Source organism: Lontra canadensis, unplaced genomic scaffold (genome assembly GCF_010015895.1).
Source record: "Lontra canadensis isolate GAN:19392208 unplaced genomic scaffold, GSC_riverotter_1.0 scaffold225, whole genome shotgun sequence".
NCBI lineage: Eukaryota > Metazoa > Chordata > Mammalia > Carnivora > Mustelidae > Lontra > Lontra canadensis.
Window position 1 is genome coordinate 404,890 of NW_022631219.1, and position 17,097 is coordinate 421,986.

The 17,097-nt window shown below is 43.3% G+C and overlaps 1 protein-coding gene and 1 long non-coding RNA gene across 2 annotated transcripts in view; one reads left to right on the forward strand and one right to left on the reverse strand.

The window, feature by feature from the left end:
* VPS53 (VPS53 subunit of GARP complex) overlaps nt 1-283 on the reverse strand; it is a 133,056-nt gene extending 132,773 nt beyond the window's left edge. The window contains exon 1 of the mRNA XM_032849368.1: nt 197-283. Within this exon, the coding sequence (XP_032705259.1) occupies nt 197-283 (87 nt within the window). The remainder of the gene's footprint in view (nt 1-196) is intronic.
* Nucleotides 281-16,366, forward strand: LOC116862203. The gene is made up of 3 exons (XR_004381607.1): nt 281-688; nt 9,817-10,040; nt 15,608-16,366. It is a non-coding gene; the product is annotated as an uncharacterized LOC116862203 (long non-coding RNA).
* Nucleotides 16,367-17,097: the final 731 nt, after the last annotated feature.

Sequence of the window (17,097 nt, forward strand, 5' to 3'; positions counted from 1 at the left end):
CCTAGAAAGGGCTCTCTCCCTCCCTTCGATTCAGAAACCCCTTCCCACCATCATCTTCCCCAAACCTTTCCCTACCCTTCATCGCCTAGCTCCCACTTCTCCGTCCCAAGACCGCTTCCTCCACGGCCCACCCCGGGTCCCACCCCCAGACTTCCCTGTCCTCGACTCTCCTCCGCTCAGGGGGCGGAACGCTCACCTGCTCGATGGCGAGCTGCACGTCAGGCGTGAGCTGCAGCACGGCTTCCAGCTCCTCCACGAACTCCAGCTCCTCCTCCTCCATCATCCCGCTATCCAGCTCTCTCCTGACGCCCACCTCAACCCGGAGTCGCTCCTCCTGCCGTCACCCAAGCCCCAGAACCACAGCCCTCTCCTTGCAGCGTTCAGGAAAACCTCCTCTCTGTCAGCCAGCCTGCACTTCCGGAAAGCCGGGCACTTCCGGAAAGCCAGGCACTTCCGGGATCCGGGGCACTGTGGGATAGCGGAGGACTGACCTCTGGTCGCCCGTAGGAGGCATTCCCATCACGTTCCGAGAGTCTCCAGGGGCAGCCCTGTGGTCCGGCGGTCCCTGCCTGCCTTCAGCTCTCCTTAACATGATGGGGTCCGGCTTCACCTCGCCGAGGGCGCGCCCCCCACTGAAGGCCCCGGTGTTGAGGAGGGCCTGGCTGCCCTGGCAGGACCCCCAGTGAGGGTAAGCCCCAACAGCGTCGCGACCTACCGATAGCAACCCTCACAGGCCGCGAAGCCGGCGATCCTACAGCTCCCAGGGCCCTCTTGATCAGTGGCAGTAGGTGTCCCCCTGCCACCGGGGGGAGAAATGACCCCAGCTGGTAAGTGGCGATGTTGCCAAGGACAGTTTTCGGAGGGATAGCGTCCACTTGACTGTTAAGTTCTCCATGTGCCAAGCCTCTAGTCAGGGTTTTCTGGGGGTGTCTTCTCCATGGGGGGGAGGGGGTATGGTGGGCTTGAAGAGCTAGATTAGACTGTGCTTCGCCGCTGGGGAAATGTTTACTTTCTGAAACTCAGTATCTAGAGCCTAAGTCCCATTGCAAGACTGATAAGCTGTGGGTTCATGAACAGATCACTCCGGCTGCCCTGCTTACCCCGCAAAGATAAAAAGCGCTATGCAAATTTAAGCTAGGAATACAGGTAATATTAGGGTGTCTAGCTCTTATGCACCTCAAAGGAAGGAGAGGCCAGATCACCCTGTGGAACCACTTTTCCTCCAGACACTTAAAACAATGAGGCGATGGCAGCCAAGGAAGAGTTGTTTTACCAGTTAAACATTGTGAAATTGCAAAATGGAAGAGTCCCTGGCCCCACTCAGCTTTTCTTTTTTTAGTTTTATCGAAGTCGTTTGTAGTAAAAACATGGAAGCGATTTCTAACCATAAGGGGAGGCTTAAAAATGTAACTGGGCTGTACAATAGAATAAATAGTTTTGACTCGTGAAATCATGGTTTTGAAAGTTACTTACAGGGAAAAATGTGCTTAATGTATGCCAGAAAGTAAAATGTACGTTTGAGGGGCCCATGGGTGGCTCAGTGGGTTAAGCCTCTGCCTTCTGCTCAGGTCATGGTCTCAGGGTCCTGGGATCAAGCCCCACATCAGGCTCCCTGCTCAGCGGGTAGCCTGTTCCCCACTCTCTCTCTGCCTGCCTCTCTGCCTACTTGTGATCTCTCTCTCTCTCTCTGTCAAATAAAATCTTTAAAAAAAAATGTACATTTGAGAAAGCAAAAATGTACAGTGTGGTCCCAGTTCATGTGTAGTTTTCACATATAAAAATGATAACAAAGAAATAGTATTGTTCTGTGGGTGATGGCATGTACACTCTTTGTACATTTTCCCAAAATGTCTACAAATAAACTGTCATACTTTTGTAACACTTTTTTGAAAAGGAAAATGTAATTTTATCCACCTGTTTTGGGTCTGTATCTTTTATATGAGGGCATAATTTACATATAGTAAAATTCACCTTCTGGTTTATAATGCCAGGAGTTTTGATAAGTGCATATAGACATGTCACTACCATCCCAGTCAAGTCCTAGGACAGTTCTGTCATTCCTCCAAATTCCCTCATGCTCCACCCCATTGCCTGGCAACCACTGACCTGATTTCTTTCCCAACAGTTTGGCTTTTCTAGAATGTCATATAAATGGAATCATATAACATGTGGCCTTTTGAGTCTGGCTTCTTTCACCTAGCATGAAGCTGTTACCTGTCATCCATTTTGTGCATCTATCAGTAGTTCATTCCTTCTTGCTGGGTGGTATTCTGTGTAGCTATACCACAATTTATTTATCCATTTGTTTGAAGGACATTTGGGTTGTTTCCAGTTTTTGGCAATGATGAATAAAGCTGAATAAACATTCGTGCGCAGGTTTTGTATCAATCAAAGTTTCCATTTTATTTGGGTAAATACCTAGAAGTGGAATTGCTGGATTGTATGGAAAATCTGTGTTAAACTCTGTAAGAAACTGGTAAACTCTTTTTCCAAAGTGGCTGTGTCATTTTTGCATTCCTACCAGTGCTGTATGAGAGTTCTGGTTGCTCATAGAGTTTGTTTGTTTGTTTGTTTTAAAATTTTAAAAATTTATTTATTTGACGGGGGTGGGGGACAGGCAGAGGGAAGGGAGAAATAGGCTTCTTGCTGAGCAGGGAGCCTGACGTGGGGTGTGATCCCAGCATCCTGGGATCATGACCTGAGCTGAAGGCAGATGCTTAGGCAGACAATGACTGAGCCACTCAGGCACCCTGCTCATAGAGCTTATTTTTAACAACGAAAATAAGTAACATTTCCTAGCCCCTACTATAATGTCAGGCACCATGCTAGGCAGTCATTGTCTCTTAATCCACATGGCAATCCTGAGGTTAGAAATTAGTATCATTGGGGCGCCTGGGTGGCTCAGTGGGTTAAAGCCTCTGCCTTCGGCTCAGGTCATGATCCCAGGGTCCTGGGATCGAGCCCCGCATCGGGCTCTCTGCTCTGCAGGGAGCCTGCTTCCTCCTCTCTCTCTCTCTGCCTGCCTCTCTGCCTACTTGTGATCTCTGTCTGTCAAATAAATAAATAAATAAATAAATCTTAAAAAAAAAAAAAAGAGTCAAAACCTTAAAAAAAAAAAAAGAAAAAAAAAAAGAAATTAGTATCATTGCCCCATTTAGCAGATGAGAAAATGGAGATGTAATCACAATAAAAAACTTGCCTAAGCATTTCCTTGGGAATCTACAAGAACCTCCCCTTTCCCCTCCCCCATAAGACCATTTAAGTGTGTGTTAAGCAACTACACAATACTGTATAAAATGTTTGGCCAAACAAACAAACAAAACAAAACAAAAAAACCTTGTCTAAAGTCCTGTAGCTAACTCATCCAAACATTCATTCACTCATTCTGTAAACTCACTAAATGTATTGAATGAGTGAACGAATGTTCCTACTGTTCCTGCTGGTGATAGGCACTAGGCTAGGTGCTGGGAATTTAGCAATCAACAAAGTAAACCCAGTGCCTGCCTCCACAGGGCTATTTCCATGTCTGAAAAGGTATTCATACAAATAAACATAACTGTGATAGGTCCAATGGAAGACAAGACATATATCAAAAGACTATTTTGATAGAGTGTCTGGATTGGATTTGGGGGTCAGAAAAGCTTCTCTGAGGAACTAATTTTTAAGCTGAAGCAAAGGGTGGAGGATGGGAAGAATTGGAGGTGACAGATGAAAGGAATGGTACATGCGAAAGCCTTTAGGTTGGAAGAAATTGGCTGCAGCGGGGGAGACTTTGAAAGCTAAGGGGAGAATGGTACAAGAAGAGGCTAGAGAAATATCTGGTGCCAGATGACCGAGGCTCCTGAAGGTCATGTTGAGGAAACCTTTGAAGGATTGTAAGCAGAGAAGTGATCTGATCAAGTTTAGCATGCCTGCCATCAGCCTTAGTCCTCTCATTTTTGTTTTCTTTGCTTCTGAGCAGCGTGCATTATTGTAGCCAGTCAAGAAACGAGGATGGACCATCTCCAGTCCATATTCGTGCTGTCCCAATTTCCACTGATAGTCCCTTTATGGATCCATTGTCAACTCTCAATTACACTCCCCCTGCCTTCCTATTCCAAAGCTTCCAACTCAGTGATTTCCTTTCTCCCTCTCTGCAGATATTAGTAGTGAACATAAGCTTGAGTTTAGGAGAGTTGCACAGTAAAAAAAGTGTAAGAAGATAAAAGAACAGAAATATAGGTGGACACTAGGTTTTCAAAAAAAGCATTAATAGGGCACCTGGGTGGCTCCATCGGTTAAGTGTTGACTCTTCATTTCAGCTGGGATCATGTTATCAGGGTTGTGGGAGCAAGCCCTGCACTGGGTTCTGTGCTAGGCACGGAGTCTGCTTAGGATTCTCCTTCTCCCTCTGCCCCTCCCCCTTCCAAAAAAAAAGGGGTTTTGTTTTTTTTTTAAAGATTTTATTTATTTATTTGACAGACAGAGATCACAAGTAGGCAGAGAGGCAGGCAGAGAGAGACCAGGGGAAGCAGACTCCCTGCTGAGCAGAGAGCCTGGTGCTGCAGGGCTCAATCCCAGGACCCTGGGATCATGACCTGAGCTGAAGGCAGAGCCTTTAACCCACTGAGCCACCCAGGCACCCCAAAAAGGAGGGTATTAAGTAATAGGCTAGGGGTGCCTGAGCGGCTCAGTGGGTTAAGCCTCTGCCTTCGGCTCAGGTCATGATCTCAGGGTCCTGGGATCGAGCGGCTCTCTGCTCAGCAGGGAGCCTGTTCCCCGCCACCTGCCTGCCTACTTGTGATCTCTCTTTCTGTCAAATAAATAAATTAAAAATCTTTAAAAAAAAAAAGATAAGTAATAGGCTAGACTGATTTATTTATGATAAGCAGAAGAGAGAAGTGGAAGAAGTCAGGAAAGACAGCTTATATGGTCTTAAGATAAAATATGGACGTTTACATATAGGAGAAGTTTGGATATGAAAAAAAAAGAGCTTGTGATATTGTCACAAAGGAGCTCAGTTTAAAAAAATTTTTTTTGCCCCTGTGGGATGGGGTATAGCTGGTGACAGAAAACACATTTTCTCACTTGAAATTTTACCTTACACATAACTTTTGTCTCTAATACTTAAAACACATTCACATACCTCAGAGATCCTATCTTTTAATGGGCAATGGAAAAAGGTTGGATTGGCAAAGGAGGATAGGCCACAGGGGGTTTGCAGTATGCATGTCTGAGGACAGCATCAAAATAAAATGGAAAACAACAACAACCACCACCAGTAATCCCCAAAAGAATTCTTATAACATTTCTCATTATGCCAAAAAAACAAAGCAAACAAACAAACAAAAACTAAGTCTATAGATGAAAGTATTAAGTAGTTTTAAAATAGCCTTTGTTAATGAAACCCAGTGAGGTCTCTAAATTTCATGTGCCTGTCAATTTAGCATTTCTTTCTGACTCAGTTAAAAGGAGTCCCCAATACCCTGTTGTATTTGCAACTGGTTTCACTGTTTTCAAAGTAGCTGTACTACATTAAGCGGACATCATGCAGAGTATGTTATTTTGTAAGACAAGACAGTATCATTATTCATTTAAGCTTCCCTTCCATAATGACCTTCACTCTCCATAATAACCTTCCCCTCCATAATGACCTTCCCCTAAACACCTGAGTTTTTGTGAAATTTCTTGCCAAAACCCACCCCCCCCAAAAAAACAAAAAACCTGCAACATGTCTGAATTATCTGATCCTTACCTACTAAGCCAGTAGCATAGCCCCTTGCCAACATTGTCTTAACCAAAAATACTCCCTACAAATTTCCAAAATGCCCCCTAGGACTCCTCAAACCCCATCACACACAGATCCTATTATCACTATGGGTGGCAAAGTTCCCACATCAACTTGTAATGGGGGAATGTAGTTTGATTTCTGCAAGAAATTTACTCAAAAAATGTTTTCTTGGCTTTCCTTTAAGGACTATTTTTAGTACATGGCTTTTCATGAAAATACAGTCTTTTGCTGACTAAGCCTCAGTTTTTTGAATATCCAGAACACCACCGTTCATTCTTTTTTTTTTTTTTAAATTTCAATTAATTATTTATTTATTTGACAGACAGAGATCACAAGTAGGCAGAGAAGCAGGCAGAGAGAGAGGAGGAAGCAGGCTCCCTGCTGAGCAGAGAGCCCGATGCGGGGCTCGATGTGGGGCTCGATGCAGGGCTTGATCCCAGGACTCTGGGATCATGACCTGAGCCGAAGGCAGAGGCTTTAACCCACTGAGCCACCCAGGCGCCCCGCCACTGTTCATTCTTGATTGAAATTCAGGTGTTCTGCTTGTTCCCATAGGCTGGATACCCAGTTTCGTTTTGATTGGTACTCTGGTTCTCTGTGCATGCCCATTCTTGCTAAGCAGATCATAATCTCCAGCTAGCTTCAGCAGCTCCCCTGTTCCCACGATCATAGCTCAGGCATTCAGTCATGCATACACGCTAGCTCCCAGATGTTTTTAGAACCCTTCCACATTGGCTACATCAGGTTCACATTCAGTAATTCCCTCACCTACTCAACAAGGTGATAATTATAGAGGCCAAAATGACAAACCCTTTTGTGTAAGTCTTAAACTTTATAACAAAAGTAACATTAGTTTTGTAAAATTGACATTAACTAACTAGTACAATTATTATAATGTAGCTACCATTGATTCATTGTATCTAACTCCCTTGAGTGTCCAGTATCTTTTAATCTTTCTTGAGTTTGGATCCCTTGGAGGACATGAAGAACTCTGTGTAGATCCTTTCCCCCAGAAAAATATACATTTGCACATTTTGCATGCAACTTTAAGGTAAGGGGGATCCCACTGAATATTTCTTAAAGTTAAAAAAAATTTTTAATGTCTTTTTTAAATCCATGCCTCCTTCTGCTGAACATAAAAATCTTGTGAACAACCCTCCCACACATAATATTCTCCAGTTTCACAATCACTGATAACACGGTTGATATCCCTTCTCCACCAGCCAAGAACATTTTACCTGGCTATGTTTTAGGTTTACATTGGAAAAGCAGTTAAAAGTTTTATTTCCTTTTTTTTTTTTTAAAGATTTTATTTATTTATTTGACAGAGAGAGAGAGAGACAAGCGAGAGAGGGAACATAAGCAGGGGGAGTGGGAGAGGGAAAAGCAGACTTCCAACCAAGCAGGGAGCCTGATGCAGGACTCAATCCCAAGACCCTGGGATCATGACCAAAGGCCATTGCTTAACTAACTGAGCCACCCAGGCATCCCACATATTTATACTTCTACCGGTATTGAGAAAAGTGCCTGTGTCCTTGTGTCTTTATGTACACTGGATATTATCAGTTTTTTAAATATTTACTTATAAAGCTTTTATTGGCCTTTTTGTATTCTGTTTATTTCCAGTTTATATTATTTGAATAATTCTGTTGGGTCATTTGTGTTTCTTCTTGACTTGTAGGATTTCTTTGTCTATTCTGGATGTTAACCCTGACGTTGCTACATATTACAGATATTTTTTCTAAACTATTACTTGTCTTTAACTTGTAACTAGGGCCCTTTGATGTACAATTTTGTTTTTAGCATACACAAATCTGTCCTTTTCTATATGACATCTGGGTTTCATGCCTTGTTTGGGAAGGCTTTCTCTAGCCTGTGAATTCTAAAAATAAAAATATTTTTCTTTTTTTTAATATATATTTTTAAATTTTATTTATTTATTTGAGAGAGAGAGAGAGAGCACGCGCGCATGAGAGGGGGGAAGGTCAGAGGGAGAAGCAGACTCTCTGCGGAAGCCTGAAGTGGTACTCGATCCTGGTACTTTGGTATCATGACCTGAGCCAAAGGCAGTCACTTAACCAGCTGAACCACCCACGTGCCCAAAAATATTTTTCAAACTCTTCTTCTGATACATCTGCAATGTTGCTTTTTAGGTTAAATCTTTTATATATTGGAATTTATGTGTTTAGTGTGTGGCATTGTATTAGTTTTCTGGGACTGCCATAACAAATTACCAAAGGATGAGTGCCTTTTGACAACAGAAATTAATTTTCTCAGTTCTGGAGGCTAGAAAAGTCTGAAATCAAGGTGTTGCTAGGATTGATTCCTTGGGGCCGGGGGTGGGGGGGAGGGTGCTCTGAGAGAGAAACTGTCCTTGAGAGAGATGCCAGTCCTTGGCATCCCTTGGCTCATAGAGTCGTCATTCCAATCTCTTACTCCATCTTCACGTCATCTTCTTTTCTGTGTCTGTGTCCTTTTCTGTTTCTTATAAGTATACTCTCATGAATTTAGGGCCTACCCTAGTCCAGTCTAGTCTCAGCTCAATCCTTACCATAATTAAATCTGCAAAGACCCCATTTCCAAATAAGGTCACAAGGTTCTGGGAGGACAGCGTTTCTGCAGGGACAGTACTCAACTAATTTTATTTTTTCCTAAGGAAGGCTAATGGTTTCTGTGGTGTTCTTAGTCCTTCCTTTCTTCACAAGTATGATGTGTTTGCCACCTATTAAATTTGGTGGGTCTGGTTCAGGACTCTGTTTTATGCCATTGATTTTGTTTCTTCTACACTATTTTAATTATGATAATTTGAGGGTGTTTTGGTATATTGTAAATTCCTCCCTTCCCCCCAGTGTTCCTTATTCAAATATTTCTTGGCCATTCTTGCACATTTTCTATAATTCCTGTGAGCTTTAGGAAGAGCTTTCTGAGTCTATGAAAACCGTGTTAGGAATTCCATTGGAATTGTATTGAATTTAACGATCAATTTGAGGAAAATTGACATGTTTATGGTATTGAATATTCCCGTTAGGACCATGCTCTCCATTTGTTTAGGCTTTTTTAGCTTTCAGTAAAGGTTTGTAGCTTTCTCCGTTTGGGTCTTGCATATTTCTTATTAGGCCTAAAACTAACCGATTTTTGTTTTTAATTTTTACATTTTTTTTTCTTTTTTTTTTTTTTAAAGATTTTATTTATTTATTTGACAGAGATCACAAGTAGACAGAGAGGCAGGCAGAGAGAGAGAGAGAGGGAAGCAGGCCCCCTGCTGAGCAGAGAGCCCGATGTGGGACTCGATCCCAGGACCCTGAGATCATGACCTGAGCCGAAGGCAGCGGCTTAACCCACTGAGCCACCCAGGCACCCCTAATTTTTAAATTTTTATTTAAAAAAATTTTTTTAAAGATTTTATTTATTTGAGAGACAGAGATCACAAGTAGGCAGAGAGGCAGGCAGAGAGAGGAGGAAGCAGGCCCCCTGCTGAGCAGAGAGCCCGATGCGGGACTCGATCTCAGGACCCTGAGATCATGACCTGAGCCGAAGGCAGAGGCTTTAACCCACTGAGCCACCCAGGTGCCCCTAATTTTTAAAAAAGATTGTTTATTTACTTATTTGACAGAGGGGGAGAGAGTACAAGCAGGGGGAGCAGCAGAGGGAGAGGGAGAAGCAGGCTCCCTGCGGGGCTCAATCCCAGGACCGTGGGACCATGACCGAGTCGAAGGCAGATGCTTAACTGACTGAGCCACCCAGGCGCCCCTCTAACAGATTTTATAAATTTAAAAAATGTATTATACCTGAAACTAATATAATACTGTATGTTAACTGTACTGGAATTAAAAATTTAAAAATACTGTAAATGGTCCTCCTTTTCTGTTACATTTTCTAATTGATATTTGCTGGCTTTATAGAAAAGCCGTTTAATTTTGTGGATTGATCTTGTATCCAGCCACTTTATCTCACTTCTTTTATTCTATATTTCAGTTGATTTTCTTAGTTTTTCTTCATAAGTTACTATATTCTCTTTCTTTTCAATGTTAAAATCATTTTTGAAGGTTTATGTGTGCGCTGCTCTGTTGGCCAGAACCCCAACAGTAGAGTATTCAACAGCAGCAGATTGGAATGAACGTGGTTCTTAAAATTGAAATAGAAGAAAACATATAAAGAGGAGCCAGTTGAGCCACAGATGCTGCATAAAGAAACAGTGGACTTGGAACACACAAAAGAAGGAAAGTGGCAGAGTCTTGACTAGCAAGTGCTTCCTGTCCTTCACATTGCAGTAGGATTTAAAACTTTCTGAATCCCAGGGAGCTGGGTGGTTCAGCCGGTTAAGCAGTTGAGTATCTGCTTCGGCTCAGGTCCTAATCACGGGGTCCTGGGATCGAGCCCTGCATCGGGTTTCCTGCTCAGCTGGAAGCATGCTTCTCCCTCTCCCATTCCCCCTGCTTGTGTTCCCTCTCTTGCTGTCTGTCTCTCTCTGTCAAATAAATAAATACAATCTTAAAAAATAATAATAAAAATAAAACTTTCCGAATCCTTCTAAGACCTGTGCTGGGCAGCGCGGTCATGTTACCTCACAACATGGGAACTTGCTCTACCTCCAGGGTAAATGTATTTCAATCTGACCCCTAACTCAACAGTTTATTCAGCCTTTCGACTCACGATTAATAGTTTGTGATTTTGTGAGGTTGGTCACAGATGGGGGCAGTGACACTCAGCTGCTATATAAGCCTCGGCTAGCATGCTTGAGGCCAAGGTTCTGGTTTCTATGTATATAAGAAAGATCCCGACCCAAATAAGAAACTTACTTCCTTGGAGCTAATTAGCTTCCTCTGCATTGTTTTTAGATTTTCAGCCATAATCTTGTTGAGAAGTCATTAAGTCTGGGGTGGAAATTGCCTGTGTGTGGTAAAAGACACTACAGACTTAGCTTTGCAAAGAATGGTTTCCTTCATTGCTTAAACAGGCACCAAGGGCCTACGTAATTACAGTTTCCTAAATAGGTTAATAGAGCTCAGCCTATAAAGAGCAAAAACTAGATAGTTACATAGCAGCTTGAGTTTCTATAGATATTATCACACCCACTTTAAAGACATAAACCAAATGCTAATAAGGATGGGGCTCTTAACTATTTTTAAGTTTGAAGTTACCAGAACAGATGAAGACCTTGTCTATGTTTTTGTGCCAGGGTATACATCTGTGCTCAAACCCACTCTCCCCCAGTTAAGAATTCCTTTCAAAACAAGTGATAACCCACTTTGAAAGATAACCTATAATAATCAAAAATCAAATTACTGGGGCACCTGGGTGGCTCAGTGGGTTAAAGCCTCTGCCTTCGGCTCAAGTCATGATCCCAGGGTCCTGGGATTGAGCCCCACATCGGGCTCTCTGCTCAGCAGGGAGACTGCTTCCGCCTCTCTATCTGCCTGCCTCTCTGCCTACTTGTGATCTTTGCCTATCAAATAAATAAATAAAAAATCTTTAAAAAAATAAATCAAATTACTTTTGACTTATTGAAAATAAAGTTTGTGGGGCGCCTCGGTGGCTCAGTGGGTGAAAGCCTCTGCCTTCGGCTCGGGTTGTGATCCCAGGGTCCTGGGATCGAGCCCTGCATTGGGCTCTCTGCTCGGCAGGGAGCCTGCTTCCTCCTCTCTCTCTCTGCCTGTCTCTCTGCCTACTTGTGTTCTCAAATAAATAAAATCTTTAAATAAATAAATAAATAAATAAAATCTTTTAAAAAATGAAGTTTGTAAAGAATTTAATAACATTGAAAATACTTACAAGTGAAGTGTTATTCAAAATTAAGGCACGATCTCAATCAAAAATATAATAAATGCAGGGTGCCTGGGTGGCTCAGTGGGTGAAAGCCTCTGCCTTCGGCTCAGGTTGTGATTCCAGGGTCCTGGGATTTAGCCCCACATCGCGCTCCCTGTTCAGCGGGGAGCCTGCTTCCTCCTCTGTCTCTCTCTCTCTCTCTCTCTGCCTGCCTGTCTACTTGTGATCTCTGTCAAATAAATAAATAAAATCTTAAAATATATATATATATATATATATACATATGTGTGTGTGTGTGTATATATATATATATATATATATATATATATATATATATAATAAATGCATTTAAAGAAGACTGGGAAGAATTTTACCTGGGCGCCTGGGTGGCTCAATCATTAAGTGTCTGCCTTTGGCTCATGTCGTGATCCTGGGGTCCTGGGATCGAGCCCTGCACTGGGCTCTTGGCTCAGCAGGGAACCTGCTTCTGCCTCTCCCATTCCCCCTGCTGTGTTTCCTCTCTCGTTGTGTCTCCCTCTCTCAAATAAATAAGTAAAATATTTTTTAAAAAAGAATTTTACCAAAATATTAGTACCTGAGAGTAATATCTCTCAGTGATGGCATTATTTGTGATTATTTTCCATAGTGGGCATGTTTTCTTTCTAACATATTTTTTTCCTGACATATTTTTTAAAAGAATTTATTTAGAGAGTGCACGTGAGCAGGAGGAGGGACAGAGGGAGAGAGAGAATCTCAGACTCCTTGCTGAGTGCAGAGCCTAATGCTGGGGCTCGATCTCATGACCCTGAGATCATGACCTGAGCCGGAATCAAGAGTCACTTGTTTAACGGACTGAGCCACCCAGGCACCCCTGACATATTTTTTCATAAAAAAAAAAAGGGGGGGGGGCGCCTGGGTGGCTCAGTGGGTTAAAGCCTCTGCCTTCGGCTCAGGTCATGATCCCAGGGTCCTGGGATCGAGCCCCACATCGGGCTCTCTGCTCAGCAGGGAGCCTGCTTCCCGCTCTCTCTCTGCCTGCCTCTCTGCCTACTTGTGATCTCTCTCTGTCAAATAAATAAATAAAATCTTAAAAAAAAATACCATCAGAGTTTAGTTGAGTAAACAAAACAATCCTTCTACGGAATTATTTACGAGACATGAAGTCACTAAAAATTATTGATCTGATGATTTAGGAAGGCAGCTGAATTTGTTCACAGCAATTTGCTGGTTCTAACTCATTTCAAAGGTAATTTCCTTAATGGTTCAATGCCCTTGAATATTTTCTTAAACTTGAGTTTGGAACTCACACTACTTTTAGTTAGGTGTGACTCTCTGCAGACAAGCAAATTTTTGCACTTACAGCAAAAGAAATAGGTGAGAGTGCCCTAAAAATACAAAGCAATACACAAAGGCAGGTACTGTATAATCCGTTCTTTGTGTAAATTATGGTCTTTATTGACAGGGATCATTATCACTGTGTACCAGAGCGAGGACTTCCCTGTGGTGCGCAGCTGTAGTCACTGTTTGTAGAAACCACGTGCTTGGGGTGTGACTGTGCCTCTTAGACTTAGAGTTTGCTTTTGCAAATAGTCCAGGATAAAACCGAGGAAGCGGCAGCATGGAAGCTGGCTAAGGCCAGGCCTAGATCGTCTTCAATCCAATCCATGTTTACTGAGAAGTTGCAACAGCCAGTAACTGTGCTGCAGGGAACCAAGATAACAAAGGGTCCCTTGTCCCTGTCCGGCACATAGTTTACACATATTTCTGAAAATCTCTCATTTAACTCTTGTAACCACCCTGTGAGGTCGGTAGAGGAACCCATATCTTAGAGAGAGGTTAAGTAGTTTTCCCCATGTCACCCAGATTACGTGAAGCAGGGCCATCGCTGGAACTCAGGCCCCCTAACGCTCCCCGCTGCGCTGTGTGTCATGGCTGCCTTCTGAACCGACAGGCCCTGCCTTGCCCCTTAGAGAGGCACGCAGTCCCGAGGGGAAACATGTAGACAAATATCAGCGCCAGGTCTCATTGACCAGGTATTCTTGTGGAGTGCAAACAGAATACAGGAGAAAGAGGAGAAAGGCAATTGATTAACTTACCCCTGCCACATTCTGGCCTAAAAACAAGCCGCCTCCTTCCTTGTTCGGTAGAACTTCAAATGCAATATGGCTTTGGTTGGTTCCAGCCTAAAGGTTCCAGCTATTCCATAAAAGGCTGTCACTTCCTTCCTCTTTGTACACCTCCTTTTACCTTTCTCTGTGTCTCACAGTGCCTCCCTCTTGTCCCCTTGTTGTGAATTCCAGTTTCTGGATCCATCTCTCTGCTTGTTTTCCTGAGTCAAAGGAGCTGGATCGTGCCCTTTTTATTCCCCGTAACTGTTCTGATCTCAGTCTTCTGATGGATCTTCCTGTGCTGTATCTCCATGTCTCCCATCATTTTATTTCCTCCCTTGTTCTTCTTGCTCTGTCTCTGCTTCCAAAGCCTGTAATACAGAAATGAAGTGCAGGTCTAAGCAAAATAACTCTTTGCAGAATAGAGTTTCATTTTCTCTGTTATGATTTTTTTTAAGTAAATGGGTGGCTAGAGACCTCCAAGGTCTCTCAGTCCTGGAGCTCGAAATGAGGAGGTCTCATGTGTGAATCTCAGTTGTTTTTCCTTGACGCATTTTTCTGGATAGGAAGAAAATGTCCTTGATCAAGGGTAGCAGCCCGCACATTGCACATCTTCTTGGCATTCACCTGGCTATTCTCAGAGTCTCGTAAAAGTAAATACGGTATTTTCAGTTTAAGTCTAGAGAAACCAGGGAGCAGAATGGGGAGAGTTCTGCTATCCTATCCCCTAATGGTATCCAGATCAGGGTTTAAAGGAATGGGAGAGATAGGGTAGAAACCAGAGAAATCCCACCATGGCCCTCCCACACTTGGAGCTTGATCAGTTCCCATTCAAGGGAATTTTGTAAATGAGTTCTCACTTTGCAAGTGAGTCTTCTCTTAACTAACATCTGGTAACCCCAACCTCACTCTCAAAATCCACTTAAGAGACAGAACTAAAAACTCCTTAAATCCCAAGTCTACGAGATGAAATCACCCTGAACATCAGTCAGGAGCCCTGGGTTCTAACTTGAGCCTTGCCACGTCGTAGAGTGGTCTGTCAGTTTACCATTCGCTCCTTGATTTCTTCATCTATGAAAGGAAGTAGTATACTCACCTTCCTCACCAGGTCATTTTGAGAACCAAGTGAGATTAATATATGTGAAAGTGATTTGAAAAATTGTAAAGGCATATATAAATATGAAATGATATTAATAACAGCAGCATCAGAGCCCATAAAGTACAGTCCACACATTTAAATTTATGAGGAAACAATTAGGAACAGTGGTTATTAATCAGAAACTATGTTGTGAAAAACAACTACTCTTCCCTTGCTTATCAAGTTTGAAGGTAGTGTAGTCATTAAGCACACTGACCTTGAAGGCAGAAAGTAATGAGTTCAAATCCCAACTCTGCCACCAGCCAGGTGAACTTGGGCCAATTTTTTTTTCATTGCTCTGGGTCTTTATTTTGCACGCACACAAACACACACAAACACACACACAGAATATAGATTCTTTGTGACCAATCCAATGAGATAATGCTTGTAAAATGTTTGATACAGTGCCTGCCACATAGTAAATATTCAGTAAATACTAGCTTTGAAAAGTATCAATGTTTCTTGAGCACTGGGAATGTGCCAGGCCTAACTTGGAAAACAAAATGAAAAGACATCGTCCTGTTTCAAAGAGCTAACAGTTAGTGATCTAGAGGGACATTTATAAATGTGCCCAAAAGAAACAGATAGATAGAAACCTTCCTGGAGAAGGAAACACAACTCAAAACTTTTGAAGGATGAGTAGAAGTTTCTGTTAAAAAGGCTTTGCCTAAGAGGTTGAAAAGCCAAGGCTCGTATTTATGCTTTTTGGCTTTCTGGTGATTCAAGCTTAATGTTCTGGTGACAGCGTGAGCCTGGTGTTGGAAACTGACTTGACTTGCTATTTTCTGTATGTGAAACCTATGTTGTTTTGTTTTCATTTCATAGACTCCTTAAGAGCTGTACAGACAACTTCTTGCATAGGGACTAGATGGGTTCCCACGACTTAAAAGTGTTAGCATCCTTGGTCCGTCCGCTGATCCCTAAGGAGAGAAGGCAGGGAAGACTGGTAACCACTTATCCCTCTGGAAAAGCTGGAGCTGGAGGTGGTTGGGATAAATAGGTAGGGAATAGAAAGCGGAATGCATAAGCATTTGTTTTGGAGACCATGAAAAGTTTTCCTTAGCTGTCCTTTGTCCACATGCAAATGTGAAAATACAGAAAGCTTTGTATTTGCCGGATATCTTGCTACCATACTGAAGTGTCTTTTTCAGTTCACCAAGTATGTTAGCAGTGAATTTGGGAGTTAGAAATGTTACCCTAATTGGAAGAAATTTCAGATTTTCCTTTGGGTATTCCGTTTCCTTAATGTTGATTAAATCCTTCAACAGTATGTAAGATGTTAAAAGCTGTGTTTATGTCTGCTTCTACATCAGTAACTGCCGTGTTAGAGAAATGTAATTGACATCTAATTGCAATCATCTGTTAATCTTTTAAAAGTCACAGAATCATAAGAATTTAGAACTGGAAGAACCTTAAAGAGCTTTTGGTTTAGCCTCTTCCTTTCACAAATCAGTAAACAGTGGCTCAGAGAGGCTGAGCCCCACTATTTCAGACAGTCCTCTTACAGGGCTTTCCTCAGGATTTTGCATGGTGATGATGGGCAGAGACCCACAGAGCCTTCCAATCGCAGTAGGCATAAGTGAATTAATTGTCCCCCCCCCCCCCCCCCCGCCTCCTCAGGCCCATGTTAACTGAGGATGATAGAGACCAAAGCAAAGTAAAACGTTGGGAAGTCCCAAGAGGGAGAGAAGCCAGTAATGTGGAAGCTACTGTATTGGTCCACGTGACTGGTGTTGAGTGAAGATGACTCGTTTCCAACCCATTCAGGTTTGCGGCACCTGGATGGAGCACTTTCAAAAAAGAAAACGTTGTCAGCAGTCCCGGAGACTGCGTAGGATCTTGACCCGAAGGCGAGAGGCAGTACCGCGGTGCTGCGGAAAGTCTGCAGACCCGGTATTCTACCTCGCTAGGCGGATGGAGAGAGGGACTGCTGGGTTCTGTAGCATGATTTAAGAGCTTTGAGGAGCGACCCCCGCCCCCTCTGGAGGAACTGCACCAGTTGGCAGGACGCGGAAAAGCCATCTGTGGCCTACGGAGGGATCATTTCCTTAAGACTCCCGTTTGGACGCAAAAGTGCTTGGTAGATAAGCCAGGCGGGCATGGCCGCAAGCCCGCCGGTCCTCTCCTTCCTTCTGCCAAAGAGAGATGCCCGGGCCCGACGCGGAGGGCTCGCCCACCCTCGGGGGAGGTGTGGGGCTCGGCCGAAGGCATCTTTTTCCCGGGCCTTCTCGGGCCTCCCCCATGCCGCCGCCTTCGCCTGGGGCTGGGAAGCCAAGGAGGGCAGTGGGGGCAGGTGCGGGGCGTCCCGTCGGTCG